The 20,679-nt window shown below is 52.8% G+C and overlaps 1 protein-coding gene across 4 annotated transcripts in view; it reads right to left on the reverse strand.

The window, feature by feature from the left end:
- LOC135828423 (uncharacterized) overlaps positions 1 to 20,679 on the reverse strand; it is a 94,263-nt gene that overhangs the window by 40,702 nt on the left and 32,882 nt on the right. For all 4 annotated transcript variants that reach the window (XM_065340872.1, XM_065340874.1, XM_065340871.1 and 1 more), the window contains exon 13: positions 15,411 to 15,507. In XM_065340872.1, coding sequence (XP_065196944.1) covers positions 15,411 to 15,507 — 97 coding nt within the window. The remainder of the gene's footprint in view (positions 1 to 15,410; positions 15,508 to 20,679) is intronic.

The raw sequence follows: 20,679 nt of genomic DNA on the forward strand, positions 1-20,679 counted from the left end.
AGTACAAGCAATGGAGAGCGTTTCCACAGTACAAGCAGTGGAGAGCGTTTCCCCAGTACAAGCAGTGGAGAGCGTTTCCACAGTACAAGCAGTGGAGAGCGTTTCCCCAGTACAAGCAGTGGAGAGCGTTTCCCCAGTACAAGCAGTGGAGAGCGTTTCCACAGTACAAGCAATGGAGAGCGTTTCCACAGTACAAGCAATGGAGAGCGTTTCCCCAGTACAAGCAATGGAGAGCGTTTCCCCAGTACAAGCAGTGGAGAGCGTTTCCCCAGTACAAGCAGTGGAGAGCGTTTCCCCAGTACAAGCAGTGGAGAGCGTTTCCCCAGTACAAGCAGTGGAGAGCGTTTCCCCAGTACAAGCAATGGAGAGCGTTTCCCCAGTACAAGCAGTGGAGAGCGTTTCCCCAGTACAAGCAATGGAGAGCGTTTCCACAGTACAAGCAGTGGAGAGCGTTTCCCCAGTACAAGCAGTGGAGAGCGTTTCCACAGTACAAGCAATGGAGAGCGTTTCCACAGTACAAGCAGTGGAGAGCGTTTCCCCAGTACAAGCAGTGGAGAGCGTTTCCCCAGTACAAGCAATGGAGAGCGTTTCCCCAGTACAAGCAATGGAGAGCGTTTCCCCAGTACAAGCAGTGGAGAGCGTTTCCCCAGTACAAGCAGTGGAGAGCGTTTCCCCAGTACAAGCAGTGGAGAGCGTTTCCCCAGTACAAGCAGTGGAGAGCGTTTCCCCAGTACAAGCAGTGGAGAGCGTTTCCACAGTACAAGCAATGGAGAGCGTTTCCCCAGTACAAGCAATGGAGAGCGTTTCCCCAGTACAAGCAGTGGAGAGCGTTTCCCCAGTACAAGCAGTGGAGAGCGTTTCCACAGTACAAGCAGTGGAAAGCGTTTCCCCAGTACAAGCAGTGGAGAGCGTTTCCCCAGTACAAGCAGTGGAGAGCGTTTCCCCAGTACAAGCAGTGGAGAGCGTTTCCCCAGTACAAGCAATGGAGAGCGTTTCCCCAGTACAAGCAGTGGAGAGTGTTTCCCCAGTACAAGCAATGGAGAGCGTTTCCACAGTACAAGCAATGGAGAGCGTTTCCCCAGTACAAGCAGTGGAGAGCGTTTCCACAGTACAAGCAATGGAGAGCGTTTCCCCAGTACAAGCAGTGGAGAGCGTTTCCCCAGTACAAGCAATGGAGAGCGTTTCCACAGTACAAGCAATGGAGAGCGTTTCCACAGTACAAGCAGTGGAGAGCGTTTCCCCAGTACAAGCAGTGGAGAGCGTTTCCCCAGTACAAGCAATGGAGAGCGTTTCCACAGTACAAGCAGTGGAGAGCGTTTCCCCAGTACAAGCAGTGGAGAGCGTTTCCACAGTACAAGCAATGGAGAGCGTTTCCCCAGTACAAGCAGTGGAGAGCGTTTCCACAGTACAAGCAATGGAGAGCGTTTCCACAGTACAAGCAATGGAGAGCGTTTCCCCAGTACAAGCAATGGAGAGCGTTTCCACAGTACAAGCAGTGGAGAGCGTTTCCCCAGTACAAGCAGTGGAGAGCGTTTCCCCAGTACAAGCAGTGGAGAGCGTTTCCACAGTACAAGCAATGGAGAGCGTTTCCACAGTACAAGCAATGGAGAGCGTTTCCCCAGTACAAGCAATGGAGAGCGTTTCCACAGTACAAGCAGTGGAGAGCGTTTCCCCAGTACAAGCAATGGAGAGCGTTTCCCCAGTACAAGCAGTGGAGAGCGTTTCCACAGTACAAGCAGTGGAGAGCGTTTCCCCAGTACAAGCAGTGGAGAGCGTTTCCCCAGTACAAGCAGTGGAGAGCGTTTCCACAGTACAAGCAGTGGAGAGCGTTTCCCCAGTACAAGCAGTGGAGAGCGTTTCCACAGTACAAGCAATGGAGAGCGTTTCCACAGTACAAGCAATGGAGAGCGTTTCCACAGTACAAGCAGTGGAGAGCGTTTCCCCAGTACAAGCAGTGGAGAGCGTTTCCACAGTACAAGCAGTGGAGAGCGTTTCCCCAGTACAAGCAGTGGAGAGCGTTTCCACAGTACAAGCAATGGAGAGCGTTTCCACAGTACAAGCAATGGAGAGCGTTTCCCCAGTACAAGCAGTGGAGAGCGTTTCCACAGTACAAGCAGTGGAGAGCGTTTCCCCAGTATAAGCAGTGGAGAGCGTTTCCCCAGTACAAGCAATGGAGAGCGTTTCCCCAGTACAAGCAGTGGAGAGCGTTTCCCCAGTACAAGCAGTGGAGAGCGTTTCCACAGTACAAGCAATGGAGAGCGTTTCCACAGTACAAGCAATGGAGAGCGTTTCCCCAGTACAAGCAGTGGAGAGCGTTTCCACAGTACAAGCAGTGGAGAGCGTTTCCCCAGTACAAGCAGTGGAGAGCGTTTCCCCAGTACAAGCAGTGGAGAGCGTTTCCCCAGTACAAGCAGTGGAGAGCGTTTCCAAAGTACAAGCAATGGAGAGCGTTTCCACAGTACAAGCAATGGAGAGCGTTTCCACAGTACAAGCAGTGGAGAGCGTTTCCCCAGTACAAGCAGTGGAGAGCGTTTCCCCAGTACAAGCAGTGGAGAGCATTTCCCCAGTACAAGCAGTGGAGAGCGTTTCCCCAGTACAAGCAATGGAGAGCGTTTCCCCAGTACAAGCAATGGAGAGCGTTTCCACAGTACAAGCAGTGGAGAGCGTTTCCCCAGTACAAGCAATGGAGAGCGTTTCCACAGTACAAGCAGTGGAGAGCGTTTCCCCAGTACAAGCAGTGGAGAGCGTTTCCACAGTACAAGCAGTGGAGAGCGTTTCCACAGTACAAGCAGTGGAGAGCGTTTCCCCAGTACAAGCAGTGGAGAGCGTTTCCCCAGTACAAGCAGTGGAGAGCGTTTCCACAGTACAAGCAGTGGAGAGCGTTTCCACAGTACAAGCAGTGGAGAGCGTTTCCCCAGTACAAGCAGTGGAGAGCGTTTCCCCAGTACAAGCAGTGGAGAGCGTTTCCACAGTACAAGCAGTGGAGAGCGTTTCCACAGTACAAGCAGTGGAGAGCGTTTCCCCAGTACAAGCAGTGGAGAGCGTTTCCCCAGTACAAGCAGTGGAGAGCGTTTCCACAGTACAAGCAATGGAGAGCGTTTCCACAGTACAAGCAATGGAGAGCGTTTCCCCAGTACAAGCAATGGAGAGCGTTTCCCCAGTACAAGCAGTGGAGAGCGTTTCCCCAGTACAAGCAGTGGAGAGCGTTTCCCCAGTACAAGCAGTGGAGAGCGTTTCCCCAGTACAAGCAGTGGAGAGCGTTTCCCCAGTACAAGCAATGGAGAGCGTTTCCCCAGTACAAGCAGTGGAGAGCGTTTCCCCAGTACAAGCAATGGAGAGCGTTTCCACAGTACAAGCAGTGGAGAGCGTTTCCCCAGTACAAGCAGTGGAGAGCGTTTCCCCAGTACAAGCAATGGAGAGCGTTTCCACAGTACAAGCAGTGGAGAGCGTTTCCCCAGTACAAGCAGTGGAGAGCGTTTCCCCAGTACAAGCAATGGAGAGCGTTTCCCCAGTACAAGCAATGGAGAGCGTTTCCCCAGTACAAGCAGTGGAGAGCGTTTCCCCAGTACAAGCAGTGGAGAGCGTTTCCCCAGTACAAGCAGTGGAGAGCGTTTCCACAGTACAAGCAGTGGAGAGCGTTTCCCCAGTACAAGCAGTGGAGAGCGTTTCCCCAGTACAAGCAGTGGAGAGCGTTTCCCCAGTACAAGCAGTGGAGAGCGTTTCCCCAGTACAAGCAGTGGAGAGCGTTTCCACAGTACAAGCAATGGAGAGCGTTTCCCCAGTACAAGCAGTGGAGAGCGTTTCCCCAGTACAAGCAGTGGAGAGCGTTTCCCCAGTACAAGCAGTGGAGAGCGTTTCCCCAGTACAAGCAGTGGAGAGCGTTTCCACAGTACAAGCAATGGAGAGCGTTCCCCCAGTACAAGCAATGGAGAGCGTTTCCCCAGTACAAGCAGTGGAGAGCGTTTCCCCAGTACAAGCAGTGGAGAGCGTTTCCACAGTACAAGCAGTGGAGAGCGTTTCCCCAGTACAAGCAGTGGAGAGCGTTTCCCCAGTACAAGCAGTGGAGAGCGTTTCCCCAGTACAAGCAGTGGAGAGCGTTTCCCCAGTACAAGCAATGGAGAGCGTTTCCCCAGTACAAGCAGTGGAGAGCGTTTCCCCAGTACAAGCAATGGAGAGCGTTTCCACAGTACAAGCAATGGAGAGCGTTTCCCCAGTACAAGCAGTGGAGAGCGTTTCCACAGTACAAGCAGTGGAGAGCGTTTCCCCAGTACAAGCAGTGGAGAGCGTTTCCCCAGTACAAGCAATGGAGAGCGTTTCCCCAGTACAAGCAGTGGAGAGCGTTTCCCCAGTACAAGCAATGGAGAGCGTTTCCACAGTACAAGCAATGGAGAGCGTTTCCACAGTACAAGCAGTGGAGAGCGTTTCCCCAGTACAAGCAGTGGAGAGCGTTTCCCTAGTACAAGCAGTGGAGAGCGTTTCCCCAGTACAAGCAATGGAGAGCGTTTCCACAGTACAAGCAGTGGAGAGCGTTTCCCCAGTACAAGCAATGGAGAGCGTTTCCCCAGTACAAGCAGTGGAGAGCGTTTCCCCAGTACAAGCAATGGAGAGCGTTTCCACAGTACAAGCAGTGGAGAGCGTTTCCCCAGTACAAGCAGTGGAGAGCGTTTCCCCAGTACAAGCAGTGGAGAGCGTTTCCACAGTACAAGCAATGGAGAGCGTTTCCCCAGTACAAGCAATGGAGAGCGTTTCCCCAGTACAAGCAGTGGAGAGCGTTTCCACAGTACAAGCAGTGGAGAGCATTTCCCCAGTACAAGCAGTGGAGAGCGTTTCCACAGTACAAGCAATGGAGAGCGTTTCCCCAGTACAAGCAATGGAGAGCGTTTCCCCAGTACAAGCAGTGGAGAGCGTTTCCCCAGTACAAGCAATGGAGAGCGTTTCCACAGTACAAGCAGTGGAGAGCGTTTCCACAGTACAAGCAGTGGAGAGCGTTTCCACAGTACGAGCAGTGGAGAGCGTTTCCCCAGTACAAGCAGTGGAGAGCGTTTCCCCAGTACAAGCAGTGGAGAGCGTTTCCACAGTACAAGCAATGGAGAGCGTTTCCACAGTACAAGCAGTGGAGAGCGTTTCCCCAGTACAAGCAGTGGAGAGCGTTTCCCCAGTACAAGCAATGGAGAGCGTTTCCCCAGTACAAGCAGTGGAGAGCGTTTCCCCAGTACAAGCAGTGGAGAGCGTTTCCCCAGTACAAGCAATGGAGAGCGTTTCCCCAGTACAAGCAGTGGAGAGCGTTTCCCCAGTACAAGCAATGGAGAGCATTTCCCCAGTACAAGCAATGGAGAGCGTTTCCCCAGTACAAGCAGTGGAGAGCGTTTCCCCAGTACAAGCAATGGAGAGCGTTTCCCCAGTACAAGCAGTGGAGAGCGTTTCCACAGTACAAGCAATGGAGAGCGTTTCCCCAGTACAAGCAATGGAGAGCGTTTCCCCAGTACAAGCAGTGGAGAGCGTTTCCCCAGTACAAGCAGTGGAGAGCATTTCCCCAGTACAAGCAGTGGAGAGCGTTTCCCCAGTACAAGCAATGGAGAGCGTTTCCCCAGTACAAGCAATGGAGAGCGTTTCCACAGTACAAGCAGTGGAGTGCGTTTCCCCAGTACAAGCAGTGGAGAGCGTTTCCACAGTACAAGCAATGGAGAGCGTTTCCCCAGTACAAGCAGTGGAGAGCGTTTCCCCAGTACAAGCAATGGAGAGCGTTTCCACAGTACAAGCAGTGGAGAGCGTTTCCCCAGTACAAGCAGTGGAGAGCGTTTCCCCAGTACAAGCAATGGAGAGCGTTTCCCCAGTACAAGCAATGGAGAGCGTTTCCCCAGTACAAGCAATGGAGAGCGTTTCCACAGTACAAGCAGTGGAGAGCGTTTCCACAGTACAAGCAATGGAGAGCGTTTCCCCAGTACAAGCAGTGGAGAGCGTTTCCCCAGTACAAGCAATGGAGAGCGTTTCCACAGTACAAGCAGTAGAGAGCGTTTCCCCAGTACAAGCAATGGAGAGCGTTTCCCCAGTACAAGCAATGGAGAGCGTTTCCACAGTACAAGCAGTGGAGAGCGTTTCCACAGTACAAGCAATGGAGAGCGTTTCCCCAGTACAAGCAGTGGAGAGCGTTTCCCCAGTACAAGCAATGGAGAGCGTTTCCACAGTACAAGCAGTAGAGAGCGTTTCCCCAGTACAAGCAGTGGAGAGCGTTTCCCCAGTACAAGCAATGGAGAGCGTTTCCCCAGTACAAGCAGTGGAGAGCGTTTCCCCAGTACAAGCAATGGAGAGCGTTTCCACAGTACAAGCAGTGGAGAGCGTTTCCCCAGTACAAGCAGTGGAGAGCGTTTCCCCAGTACAAGCAATGGAGAGCGTTTCCACAGTACAAGCAATGGAGAGCGTTTCCCCAGTACAAGCAATGGAGAGCGTTTCCCCAGTACAAGCAATGGAGAGCGTTTCCCCAGTACAAGCAGTGGAGAGCGTTTCCCCAGTACAAGCAGTGGAGAGCGTTTCCCCAGTACAAGCAGTGGAGAGCGTTTCCCCAGTACAAGCAGTGGAGAGCGTTTCCACAGTACAAGCAGTGGAGAGCGTTTCCCCAGTACAAGCAGTGGAGAGCGTTTCCCCAGTACAAGCAATGGAGAGCGTTTCCCCAGTACAAGCAATGGAGAGCGTTTCCACAGTACAAGCAGTGGAGAGCGTTTCCCCAGTACAAGCAATGGAGAGCGTTTCCACAGTACAAGCAGTGGAGAGCGTTTCCCCAGTACAAGCAGTGGAGAGCGTTTCCCCAGTACAAGCAATGGAGAGCGTTTCCCCAGTACAAGCAGTGGAGAGCGTTTCCCCAGTACAAGCATTGGAGAGCGTTTCCACAGTACAAGCAATGGAGAGCGTTTCCCCAGTACAAGCAATGGAGAGCGTTTCCCCAGTACAAGCAGTGGAGAGCGTTTCCCCAGTACAAGCAATGGAGAGCGTTTCCCCAGTACAAGCAATGGAGAGCGTTTCCCCAGTACAAGCAATGGAGAGCGTTTCCCCAGTACAAGCAATGGAGAGCGTTTCCCCAGTACAAGCAATGGAGAGCGTTTCCCCAGTACAAGCAATGGAGAGCGTTTCCCCAGTACAAGCAATGGAGAGCGTTTCCCCAGTACAAGCAGTGGAGAGCGTTTCCCCAGTACAAGCAGTGGAGAGCGTTTCCCCAGTACAAGCAGTGGAGAGCGTTTCCCCAGTACAAGCAATGGAGAGCGTTTCCACAGTACAAGCAGTGGAGAGCGTTTCCCCAGTACAAGCAGTGGAGAGCGTTTCCCCAGTACAAGCAGTGGAGAGCGTTTCCCCAGTACAAGCAGTGGAGAGCGTTTCCCCAGTACAAGCAGTGGAGAGCGTTTCCCCAGTACAAGCAGTGGAGAGCGTTTCCACAGTACAAGCAGTGGAGAGCGTTTCCCCAGTACAAGCAGTGGAGAGCGTTTCCCCAGTACAAGCAATGGAGAGCGTTTCCCCAGTATAAGCAGTGGAGAGCGTTTCCACAGTACAAGCAGTGGAGAGCGTTTCCCCAGTACAAGCAATGGAGAGCGTTTCCCCAGTACAAGCAGTGGAGAGCGTTTCCCCAGTACAAGCAATGGAGAGCGTTTCCCCAGTATAAGCAATGGAGAGCGTTTCCCCAGTACAAGCAATGGAGAGCGTTTCCCCAGTACAAGCAGTGGAGAGCGTTTCTTCAGTACAAGCAGTGGAGAGCGTTTCCCCAGTACAAGCAATGGAGAGCGTTTCCCCAGTACAAGCAGTGGAGAGCGTTTCCCCAGTACAAGCAGTGGAGAGCGTTTCCCCAGTACAAGCAGTGGAGAGCGTTTCCCCAGTACAAGCAATGGAGAGCGTTTCCCCAGTACAAGCAATGGAGAGCGTTTCCCCAGTACAAGCAATGGAGAGCGTTTCCCCAGTACAAGCAGTGGAGAGCGTTTCCCCAGTACAAGCAGTGGAGAGCGTTTCCACAGTACAAGCAATGGAGAGCGTTTCCACAGTACAAGCAGTGGAGAGCGTTTCCACAGTACAAGCAATGGAGAGCGTTTCCCCAGTACAAGCAATGGAGAGCGTTTCCACAGTACAAGCAATGGAGAGCGTATCCCCAGTACAAGCAGTGGAGAGCGTTTCCCCAGTACAAGCAGTGGAGAGCGTTTTCCCAGTACAAGCAATGGAGAGCGTTTCCCCAGTACAAGCAATGGAGAGCGTTTCCACAGTACAAGCAATGGAGAGCGTTTTCCCAGTACAAGCAGTGGAGAGCGTTTCCCCAGTACAAGCAGTGGAGAGCGTTTCCCCAGTACAAGCAATGGAGAGCGTTTCCCCAGTACAAGCAATGGAGAGCGTTTCCACAGTACAAGTAGTGGAGAGCGTTTCCCCAGTACAAGCAGTGGAGAGCGTTTCCACAGTACAAGCAATGGAGAGCGTTTCCCCAGTACAAGCAGTGGAGAGCGTTTCCCCAGTACAAGCAGTGGAGAGCGTTTCCACAGTACAAGCAATGGAGAGCGTTTCCACAGTACAAGCAGTGGAGAGCGTTTCCACAGTACAAGCAATGGAGAGCGTTTCCCCAGTACAAGCAGTGGAGAGCGTTTCCCCAGTACAAGCAATGGAGAGCGTTTCCACAGTACAAGCAGTGGAGAGCGTTTCCCCAGTACAAGCAATGGAGAGCGTTTCCACAGTACAAGCAGTGGAGAGCGTTTCCCCAGTACAAGCAATGGAGAGCGTTTCCACAGTACAAGCAGTGGAGAGCGTTTCCACAGTACAAGCAGTGGAGAGCGTTTCCCCAGTACAAGCAGTGGAGAGCGTTTCCCCAGTACAAGCAATGGAGAGCGTTTCCCCAGTACAAGCAGTGGAGAGCGTTTCCCCAGTACAAGCAGTGGAGAGCGTTTCCCCAGTACAAGCAATGGAGAGCGTTTCCCCAGTACAAGCAGTGGAGAGCGTTTCCCCAGTACAAGCAGTGGAGAGCGTTTCCACAGTACAAGCAATGGAGAGCGTTTCCCCAGTACAAGCAATGGAGAGCGTTTCCCCAGTACAAGCAGTGGAGAGCGTTTCCCCAGTACAAGCAATGGAGAGCGTTTCCCCAGTACAAGCAATGGAGAGCGTTTCCCCAGTACAAGCAATGGAGAGCGTTTCCCCAGTACAAGCAGTGGAGAGCGTTTCCCCAGTACAAGCAGAGGAGAGCGTTTCCCCAGTACAAGCAGTGGAGATCGTTTCCCCAGTACAAGCAGTGGAGATCGTTTCCCCAGTACAAGCAGTGGAGAGCGTTTCCCCAGTACAAGCAATGGAGAGCGTTTTCCCAGTACAAGCAATGGAGAGCGTTTCCCCAGTACAAGCAATGGAGAGCGTTTCCACAGTACAAGCAATGGAGAGCGTTTTCCCAGTACAAGCAGTGGAGAGCGTTTCCCCAGTACAAGCAGTGGAGAGCGTTTCCCCAGTACAAGCAATGGAGAGCGTTTCCCCAGTACAAGCAATGGAGAGCGTTTCCACAGTACAAGCAGTGGAGAGCGTTTCCCCAGTACAAGCAATGGAGAGCGTTTCCCCAGTACAAGCAGTGGAGAGCGTTTCCACAGTACAAGCAGTGGAGAGCGTTTCCACAGTACAAGCAGTGGAGAGCGTTTCCACAGTACAAGCAATGGAGAGCGTTTCCCCAGTACAAGCAGTGGAGAGCGTTTCCCCAGTACAAGCAATGGAGAGCGTTTCCACAGTACAAGCAGTGGAGAGCGTTTCCCCAGTACAAGCAATGGAGAGCGTTTCCACAGTACAAGCAATGGAGAGCGTTTCCACAGTACAAGCAGTGGAGAGCGTTTCCCCAGTACAAGCAGTGGAGAGCGTTTCCCCAGTACAAGCAGTGGAGAGCGTTTCCCCAGTACAAGCAATTGAGAGCGTTTCCCCAGTACAAGCAATGGAGAGCGTTTCCCCAGTACAAGCAGTGGAGAGCGTTTCCCCAGTACAAGCAGTGGAGAGCGTTTCCCCAGTACAAGCAGTGGAGAGCGTTTCCACAGTACAAGCAATGGAGAGCGTTTCCCCAGTACAAGCAATGGAGAGCGTTTCCCCAGTACAAGCAGTGGAGAGCGTTTCCCCAGTACAAGCAATGGAGAGCGTTTCCCCAGTACAAGCAATGGAGAGCGTTTCCCCAGTACAAGCAATGGAGAGCGTTTCCCCAGTACAAGCAATGGAGAGCGTTTCCCCAGTACAAGCAGTGGAGAGCGTTTCCCCAGTACAAGCAATGGAGAGCGTTTTCCCAGTACAAGCAATGGAGAGCGTTTCCCCAGTACAAGCAGTGGAGAGCGTTTCCCCAGTACAAGCAATGGAGAGCGTTTCCCCAGTACAAGCAGTGGAGAGCGTTTCCACAGTACAAGCAATGGAGAGCGTTTCCACAGTACAAGCAATGGAGAGCGTTTCCACAGTACAAGCAATGGAGAGCGTTTCCCCAGTACAAGCAATGGAGAGCGTTTCCCCAGTACAAGCAATGGAGAGCGTTTCCCCAGTACAAGCAGTGGAGAGCGTTTCCCCAGTACAAGCAATGGAGAGCGTTTCCCCAGTACAAGCAATGGAGAGCGTTTCCCCAGTACAAGCAATGGAGAGCGTTTCCCCAGTACAAGCAGTGGAGAGCGTTTCCCCAGTACAAGCAGTGGAGAGCGTTTCCCCAGTACAAGCAGTGGAGAGCGTTTCCCCAGTACAAGCAATGGAGAGCGTTTCCCCAGTACAAGCAGTGGAGAGCGTTTCCCCAGTACAAGCAATGGAGAGCGTTTCCCCAGTACAAGCAGTGGAGAGCGTTTCCACAGTACAAGCAATGGAGAGCGTTTCCACAGTACAAGCAATGGAGAGCGTTTCCCCAGTACAAGCAGTGGAGAGCGTTTCCACAGTACAAGCAATGGAGAGCGTTTCCCCAGTACAAGCAGTGGAGAGCGTTTCCCCAGTACAAGCAATGGAGAGCGTTTCCCCAGTACAAGCAGTGGAGAGCGTTTCCCCAGTACAAGCAATGGAGAGCGTTTCCACAGTACAAGCAATGGAGAGCGTTTTCCCAGTACAAGCAGTGGAGAGCGTTTCCCCAGTACAAGCAGTGGAGAGCGTTTCCCCAGTACAAGCAATGGAGAGCGTTTCCCCAGTACAAGCAATGGAGAGCGTTTCCACAGTACAAGTAGTGGAGAGCGTTTCCCCAGTACAAGCAGTGGAGAGCGTTTCCACAGTACAAGCAATGGAGAGCGTTTCCCCAGTACAAGCAGTGGAGAGCGTTTCCCCAGTACAAGCAGTGGAGAGCGTTTCCACAGTACAAGCAATGGAGAGCGTTTCCACAGTACAAGCAGTGGAGAGCGTTTCCACAGTACAAGCAATGGAGAGCGTTTCCCCAGTACAAGCAGTGGAGAGCGTTTCCCCAGTACAAGCAATGGAGAGCGTTTCCACAGTACAAGCAGTGGAGAGCGTTTCCCCAGTACAAGCAATGGAGAGCGTTTCCACAGTACAAGCAGTGGAGAGCGTTTCCCCAGTACAAGCAATGGAGAGCGTTTCCACAGTACAAGCAGTGGAGAGCGTTTCCACAGTACAAGCAGTGGAGAGCGTTTCCCCAGTACAAGCAGTGGAGAGCGTTTCCCCAGTACAAGCAATGGAGAGCGTTTCCCCAGTACAAGCAGTGGAGAGCGTTTCCCCAGTACAAGCAGTGGAGAGCGTTTCCCCAGTACAAGCAATGGAGAGCGTTTCCCCAGTACAAGCAGTGGAGAGCGTTTCCCCAGTACAAGCAGTGGAGAGCGTTTCCACAGTACAAGCAATGGAGAGCGTTTCCCCAGTACAAGCAATGGAGAGCGTTTCCCCAGTACAAGCAGTGGAGAGCGTTTCCCCAGTACAAGCAATGGAGAGCGTTTCCCCAGTACAAGCAATGGAGAGCGTTTCCCCAGTACAAGCAATGGAGAGCGTTTCCCCAGTACAAGCAGTGGAGAGCGTTTCCCCAGTACAAGCAGAGGAGAGCGTTTCCCCAGTACAAGCAGTGGAGATCGTTTCCCCAGTACAAGCAGTGGAGATCGTTTCCCCAGTACAAGCAGTGGAGAGCGTTTCCCCAGTACAAGCAATGGAGAGCGTTTTCCCAGTACAAGCAATGGAGAGCGTTTCCCCAGTACAAGCAATGGAGAGCGTTTCCACAGTACAAGCAATGGAGAGCGTTTTCCCAGTACAAGCAGTGGAGAGCGTTTCCCCAGTACAAGCAGTGGAGAGCGTTTCCCCAGTACAAGCAATGGAGAGCGTTTCCCCAGTACAAGCAATGGAGAGCGTTTCCACAGTACAAGCAGTGGAGAGCGTTTCCCCAGTACAAGCAATGGAGAGCGTTTCCCCAGTACAAGCAGTGGAGAGCGTTTCCACAGTACAAGCAGTGGAGAGCGTTTCCACAGTACAAGCAGTGGAGAGCGTTTCCACAGTACAAGCAATGGAGAGCGTTTCCCCAGTACAAGCAGTGGAGAGCGTTTCCCCAGTACAAGCAATGGAGAGCGTTTCCACAGTACAAGCAGTGGAGAGCGTTTCCCCAGTACAAGCAATGGAGAGCGTTTCCACAGTACAAGCAATGGAGAGCGTTTCCACAGTACAAGCAGTGGAGAGCGTTTCCCCAGTACAAGCAGTGGAGAGCGTTTCCCCAGTACAAGCAGTGGAGAGCGTTTCCCCAGTACAAGCAATTGAGAGCGTTTCCCCAGTACAAGCAATGGAGAGCGTTTCCCCAGTACAAGCAGTGGAGAGCGTTTCCCCAGTACAAGCAGTGGAGAGCGTTTCCCCAGTACAAGCAGTGGAGAGCGTTTCCACAGTACAAGCAATGGAGAGCGTTTCCCCAGTACAAGCAATGGAGAGCGTTTCCCCAGTACAAGCAGTGGAGAGCGTTTCCCCAGTACAAGCAATGGAGAGCGTTTCCCCAGTACAAGCAATGGAGAGCGTTTCCCCAGTACAAGCAATGGAGAGCGTTTCCCCAGTACAAGCAATGGAGAGCGTTTCCCCAGTACAAGCAGTGGAGAGCGTTTCCCCAGTACAAGCAATGGAGAGCGTTTTCCCAGTACAAGCAATGGAGAGCGTTTCCCCAGTACAAGCAGTGGAGAGCGTTTCCCCAGTACAAGCAATGGAGAGCGTTTCCCCAGTACAAGCAGTGGAGAGCGTTTCCACAGTACAAGCAATGGAGAGCGTTTCCACAGTACAAGCAATGGAGAGCGTTTCCACAGTACAAGCAATGGAGAGCGTTTCCCCAGTACAAGCAATGGAGAGCGTTTCCCCAGTACAAGCAATGGAGAGCGTTTCCCCAGTACAAGCAGTGGAGAGCGTTTCCCCAGTACAAGCAATGGAGAGCGTTTCCCCAGTACAAGCAATGGAGAGCGTTTCCCCAGTACAAGCAATGGAGAGCGTTTCCCCAGTACAAGCAGTGGAGAGCGTTTCCCCAGTACAAGCAGTGGAGAGCGTTTCCCCAGTACAAGCAGTGGAGAGCGTTTCCCCAGTACAAGCAATGGAGAGCGTTTCCCCAGTACAAGCAGTGGAGAGCGTTTCCCCAGTACAAGCAATGGAGAGCGTTTCCCCAGTACAAGCAGTGGAGAGCGTTTCCACAGTACAAGCAATGGAGAGCGTTTCCACAGTACAAGCAATGGAGAGCGTTTCCCCAGTACAAGCAGTGGAGAGCGTTTCCACAGTACAAGCAATGGAGAGCGTTTCCCCAGTACAAGCAGTGGAGAGCGTTTCCCCAGTACAAGCAATGGAGAGCGTTTCCCCAGTACAAGCAGTGGAGAGCGTTTCCCCAGTACAAGCAATGGAGAGCGTTTCCCCAGTACAAGCAGTGGAGAGCGTTTCCACAGTACAAGCAATGGAGAGCGTTTCCCCAGTACAAGCAATGGAGAGCGTTTCCCCAGTACAAGCAGTGGAGAGCGTTTCCCCAGTACAAGCAGTGGAGAGCGTTTCCCCAGTACAAGGAATGGAGAGCGTTTCCCCAGTACAAGCAGTGGAGAGCGTTTCCCCAGTACAAGCAATGGAGAGCGTTTCCCCAGTACAAGCAGTGGAGAGCGTTTCCCCAGTACAAGCAGTGGAGAGCGTTTCCCCAGTACAAGCAATGGAGAGCGTTTCCCCAGTACAAGCAGTGGAGAGTGTTTCCCCAGTACAAGCAGTGGAGAGCGTTTCCCCAGTACAAGCAATGGAGAGCGTTTCCCCAGTACAAGCAATGGAGAGCGTTTCCCCAGTACAAGCAATGGAGAGCGTTTCCCCAGTACAAGCAGTGGAGAGCGTTTCCCCAGTACAAGCAGTGGAGAGCGTTTCCACAGTACAAGCAATGGAGAGCGTTTCCACAGTACAAGCAATGGAGAGCGTTTCCCCAGTACAAGCAATGGAGAGCGTTTCCCCAGTACAAGCAGTGGAGAGCGTTTCCCCAGTACAAGCAGTGGAGAGCGTTTCCCCAGTACAAGCAGTGGAGAGCGTTTCCACAGTACAAGCAATGGAGAGCGTTTCCACAGTACAAGCAATGGAGAGCGTTTCCCCAGTACAAGCAATGGAGAGCGTTTCCCCAGTACAAGCAGTGGAGAGCGTTTCCCCAGTACAAGCAGTGGAGAGCGTTTCCCCAGTACAAGCAGTGGAGAGCGTTTCCACAGTACAAGCAATGGAGAGCGTTTCCCCAGTACAAGCAATGGAGAGCGTTTCCCCAGTACAAGCAGTGGAGAGCGTTTCCCCAGTACAAGCAATGGAGAGCGTTTCCCCAGTACAAGCAATGGAGAGCGTTTCCCCAGTACAAGCAATGGAGAGCGTTTCCCCAGTACAAGCAGTGGAGAGTGTTTCCCCAGTACAAGCAGTGGAGAGCGTTTCCCCAGTACAAGCACTATTCATACGCTACAGTAAAACCAAGAATACATAACCCCTCCGAGAGTGTGCAACGCCTGATCCAGCTCTGCAAAGGGTCTTGGTCGAGCGTAATCAGATCTTCTGATGTCATGCGCACACTCCACACCAGCACAAGGCCGGTCTCGAGGCAGGGCACCATTATTTTTGATCCGAGAGTACCAGCGACTCCCCGGGTTTCCCTCAGATGTGTACGGTATTATGACGCAAAGATCCGATTACGCTCAACCAAGACCCTATGCAGAGCTGGATCAGGCGTTGCACACTCTGGGGGGGGGGGGGGGGGGGGTATGTACTCTTGGTAAAACCTGTCAAGGCGACCACTCTGATAAGGCGATCACCTGTCCAAGAGGACAACTACAACCAGGACCAAGGGGTACTATTTCTAGTCAAAGGACCCTGGATAAGGAGAACACCTGGTAACGAAGACCACATTCTGGAGGCCCTTTGAGCGGGGTGTCTTACAAAAGTCTCACTTCAATGATAAGGTAGTGAAAAGCAATTACTGTCCCATATGTACATGGAGGGCTGGAATGTCAGAATGATCACAACCTTACCGCCTGGTACGTCTCGCTGAGCTGAGCCACTAGGATGGAGTTGAGAAAGAGCGATGTCGAGTACAGGAACGCAATGATGAGTGCCACGGACAAGAAGCTGAAACATGCACACCGAAGCAAGGAGGGTGGTAGGAAAGCGAAACACAGTCAATATTATTGTGTTTACCGGTCAAGACAATAATATTGACTTGGCTTGTGGACTTGGGGAGGGCGCTATTCAAGAGAGGGCTCCATTATTTTCACTGGCTCTTAGAGACTGAGGCACTATTCGAGATACTGTGTGTCGCGTATAAAAGCATGACCTGTATAAAAGCGTGACTTGAATAGAAGCCGATTTTTTTCAAGCACGCTGGCACAGAAGCATGATTTCAATAGAAGCCGCTCTCTGCAAAGACACGTCCACGTACTTGCAGAGTACATGCGTGGCAGTATGCATTGCACATCGTACACTGATGATGTCAGCGTAGAAGCATGTTTTGAATAGAAGCATACCTCGAATAGAGGCATGGTTTGAACCCCGGCTTATACGGCCGTAAGCACCTACTTTTATACGCGGCACAACGGTAGGTTACTGTTCAAGAGAGGGCTCTAATCGCGCCAGTACGGTACACACACACACACACACACACACACACACACACACACACACACACACACACACACACACACACACACACACACACACACACACACACACACACACACACACACACACACACACACACACACACACACACACACACACACACACACACACACACACACACACACACACACACACACACACACACACACACACACACACACACACACACACACACACACACACACACACACACACACACACACACACACACACACACACACACACACACACACACACACACACACACACACACACACACACACACACACACACACACACACACACACACACACACACACACACACACACACACACACACACACACACACACACACACACACACACACACACACACACACACACACACACACACACACACACACACACACACACACACACACACACACACACACACACACACACACACACACACACACACACACACACACACACACACACACACACACACACACACACACACACACACACACACACACACACACACACACACACACACACACACACACACACACACACACACACACACACACACACACACACACACACACACACACACACACACACACACACACACACACACACACACACACACACACACACACACACACACACACACACACACACACACACACACACACACACACACACACACACACACACACACACACACACACACACACACACACACACACACACACACACACACACACACACACACACACACACACACACACACACACACACACACACACACACACACACACACACACACACACACACACACACACACACACACACACACACACACACACACACACACACACACACACACACACACACACACACACACACACACACACACACACACACACACACACACACACACACACACACACACACACACACACACACACACACACACACACACACACACACACACACACACACACACACACACACACACACACACACACACACACACACACACACACACACACACACACCTTGGACCTTGGACGCCCATCGCGTAGCGATGATGGCTCAGACGCGGCAGTGGGGGGCGTGCCTCCTCAGGTCCCCAATGCGGCCAAAGGGACGGCCACATGCGCAACGGAACTCTTTCGGTCCGGGTGGAGGAGGCTGCTGACGACACAACCGCTTCCAGGTTGGGCGATCCTGGGCTTGATGGAACCATTCTCCCTCTCCGATCTGTGCCGCAGCTAGATCAGTGACAACAACGTCACGCCATCGCTTCTTCGGACCGTGGCGGGGGCGAGTGGCATATAACTCGCCAAATACCATCTGCTGCGGAGTGCGGTGTTCCTCCATACGGGCAATGTGCCCCAGCCAGCGCAGACGATGCTGTCGGAGCAAATCGGAGATGTCAAGAGACATGCCAAATCGCCTGCCCAATTCTGCCGATGTGAGCCTGTCCTCCCACTGCTGGATCCGCGATACACCGAGGATAGACCGAATACAGGAGCGATGGAAGACGGTCAGCCGATGGACGTGGGTAGCCTTCACAGCCCATGTCTCTGCACCGTAGAACAGAGTGCTCAGGACAAAAGCGCGATATACCGTGCACTTAATGTCGATGGATAAACCCCGGCACCGGAAAATCGGGGTCAGGAGGCAACCAAACACACGAGATGCCTTGGCCAAGCGGGAGGTGATCTCCACGTCCAGTGACCCATCGCAACTCACCACACTACCGAGGTAAGTAAAGCCGGAGACCATCTCCACAACTCCACCATCATCGAGGACGACATCAGGTTGTAGGTCCCCCGGGCCGACTGCTATGGCCTTTGTCTTGGCGATGCTGACAGTGAGACCCCACTGAGAGGCACAGGCGATGAACTCGTTTGCCAGGGTCTCCAGATGTTCTCTTGATGTGGTGTATACAGCGGCATCATCAGCGAACTGGGACTCGGTAACTTGGTACGTGTTCAGTCGCGCCTTGGTTGTTCGATCCCCAACAAGCTTCCGGCCAGGGCGTGAGCGCAGGGACACGCCGGGAACAGAAGAGCGGGAACGCCAAGACGACATTACGGCAGCAAAATACAGATTGAATAGGGTGGGGGCAAGAGTACAGCCTTGGCGAAGACCATTGTTAACATATATGTCCTCCGTCAAGCGACCAGATATACGAACCCGAGCCCTCATGCCGACATGTAGGGACCGAATCAAGCTGAGAAGGGTAGGTGGAATACCGAGCTTCCCGAGGACAAGCCACAACGCCTCACGAGGTATGCTGTCATAAGCCTTCTTCAGGTCGACAAATATGACATACAGTGGCGTATCATGTTCGATGGCCTTCTCGATTAGCTGGCGCGCCACAAACACCATGTCGACGCACCCACGTCCCTTCCTAAAACCGCACTGTGACTCAGGCAGCACATCCTCGGACAGTTCCTGAAGGCGATCCTGGATAACCCGTGCAAACAGCTTACCGACTACATCCAACAGGCTGATGCCTCGCCAATTGTCACATGACCGTAGGTCGCCTTTCTTCGGTATGGGTACAATCTCAGCGTCGCGCCACTCAGAAACAACGGAGCCACCTGCCCAAATCTGGGAAATCAGAGAATGAATACGCCGGTGGAGAGCAAGACCGCCACCCAGCACCAATTCCGGCACAATACCTGACGAGCCACCAGCCGTGCCCCTACTCATCCTCCGCATCGCAGCCATCACCTCCTCAAATGTCGGGGCCATGTCAAGTTCATGACGCGGCTCAGCAGTAGGCATGTTATCAATGACATGCATACTAAACTGACTAGCAATGTTGAGCACTCTGTCGAAGTGTGCATGCCAACGCGTAACAAGACTTTCCGGGCTGTCAGTAAGGTGTCCGTCTCCATCATAAACCGCCGAGGGTGTGACCGTACGCCTGCCATCATCCACTCGCTGCAATTTTCGGATGCATTTCCACCTCACACAGCCATCCCTTTGAGCACGCTCAGCATCACCGACCACCTCACGGATCCATTGTTCCTTTGCACCACGCACCGCCCTCGCAACCGACCGCTGGGCTGATCTAAATCCGGAACGTGTCGTTTGATTGCCTGCCGACAACATTCGTTCATGGGCACGTCGCTTCGCCTCAATAAGTGGCTCCAATGCTGCCCTATTCTCCAGAAACCAGTCTGGTTGCCGCCGCCGACCATGGCCCAGTGTTCTCTCCGCTACGCTGGTGATGTCATCACGAAGGGAATTCCAGGTCTCTTCAACACTCTGGCCACCACCGACCGCGCCACCACAGGCTGCCTCCATTGACTCTCGGTACTGCAGTAACGTATCAGGCTCACGCAGGCGATGGGTGGCATACGACCTCCGCTTAGGGACAGTGGATCTACGTTGGACGAAGTCCAGGACAAGCTTGGCCCGAACCATGTAGTGGTCAGTCCAGCACAGTGCGCCGCGGACAACACCAACGTCCTTACAGTAGCAGCAATGAGCTGTACGCATGATGACATAATCAATGAGATGCACTTGGCGAGTGGCTGGATGAGTCCATGTTCCACGCTTACTTCGTCCCTTCTTGTACCATGTATTCATTACTGACAATTGATTAGCTGCACAGAATGACAACAGCTCCTCACCAGCCCGATTGCAATTTCCAAGGCCAAATTGGCCCAAGACACAACCCCACATCCGCTCATCCCCTGGCATGCCATCGATACGACTCACAGCGCTGTCTGCATAGTCAGTGCTGGACCCGACGCGCGCGTTCAAATCCCCAAGGAGCACAAGAACATCTCTGGATGGGATACTGTCCACAACTCGTTGCAAGTCATCGAAAAACTTGCGTCTTACGTTCGGTGGGGCTTTACTCGTTGGAGCATAAACATTGACGATAGAGACACAGAAATCTGCGTGTCGCTTACCTCCACCAGGGAGTTTATCACCTCGCTTGGCGACAAGAAGACGAGCAGTGACAATACGCGAACTGACGGCGCTCCACTGCTCCCCTCCGCTCTTCCACATCCCGGTCACGGCGGAATTCATCAAAATTCCAACTCCCTCGTTCCGGCGGCCGGGCTCACTCCCCAAAGGCAAAGGCCTCCCAGAGTGTAACAACGTACCGCTCCCAGCAGGCCAGACGTCGCTTCCAAACCATTTCGTCTCCTGAATACCAGCAACGTCCACGCCGAACCTGCCGAGTTCCTCCACAAGAAAATCCAGTTTCCTGTCAACGGCGGTATCCGAGACATTTTTATTTTTACGGCATATTTTGGCATCACCAGCGTCCTCCACCAAGGACCGAACGTTCCATGTCGCAGTGACCAGTGTCCCCTTCGCCTTCGTCTTCCCCGTCCTCCTCGTTGTGACCATAATTCATTCAAATTCAAAAAACTACAAATTCCCCAAACCACTTCGTCTGACTAGTGCAATGCGTACAACAAACCTCCCGACAGCTCGCAAGGCTGTCAGGACGGGCCACAGCAGCCAAGGCCTGGTCTCCACCATACGGCACTTGGCTGCCAAGTGTGGCTAATCCATCATTGAGACAGAGCTCAAAAAGAGCAAACTGCCTCCTCCAACAACAAGTTGCAACACACACACACACACACACACACACACACACACACACACACACAC

This window comes from Sycon ciliatum, chromosome 12 (assembly GCF_964019385.1).
Source record: "Sycon ciliatum chromosome 12, ocSycCili1.1, whole genome shotgun sequence".
Taxonomy (NCBI): Eukaryota; Metazoa; Porifera; class Calcarea; order Leucosolenida; family Sycettidae; genus Sycon; species Sycon ciliatum.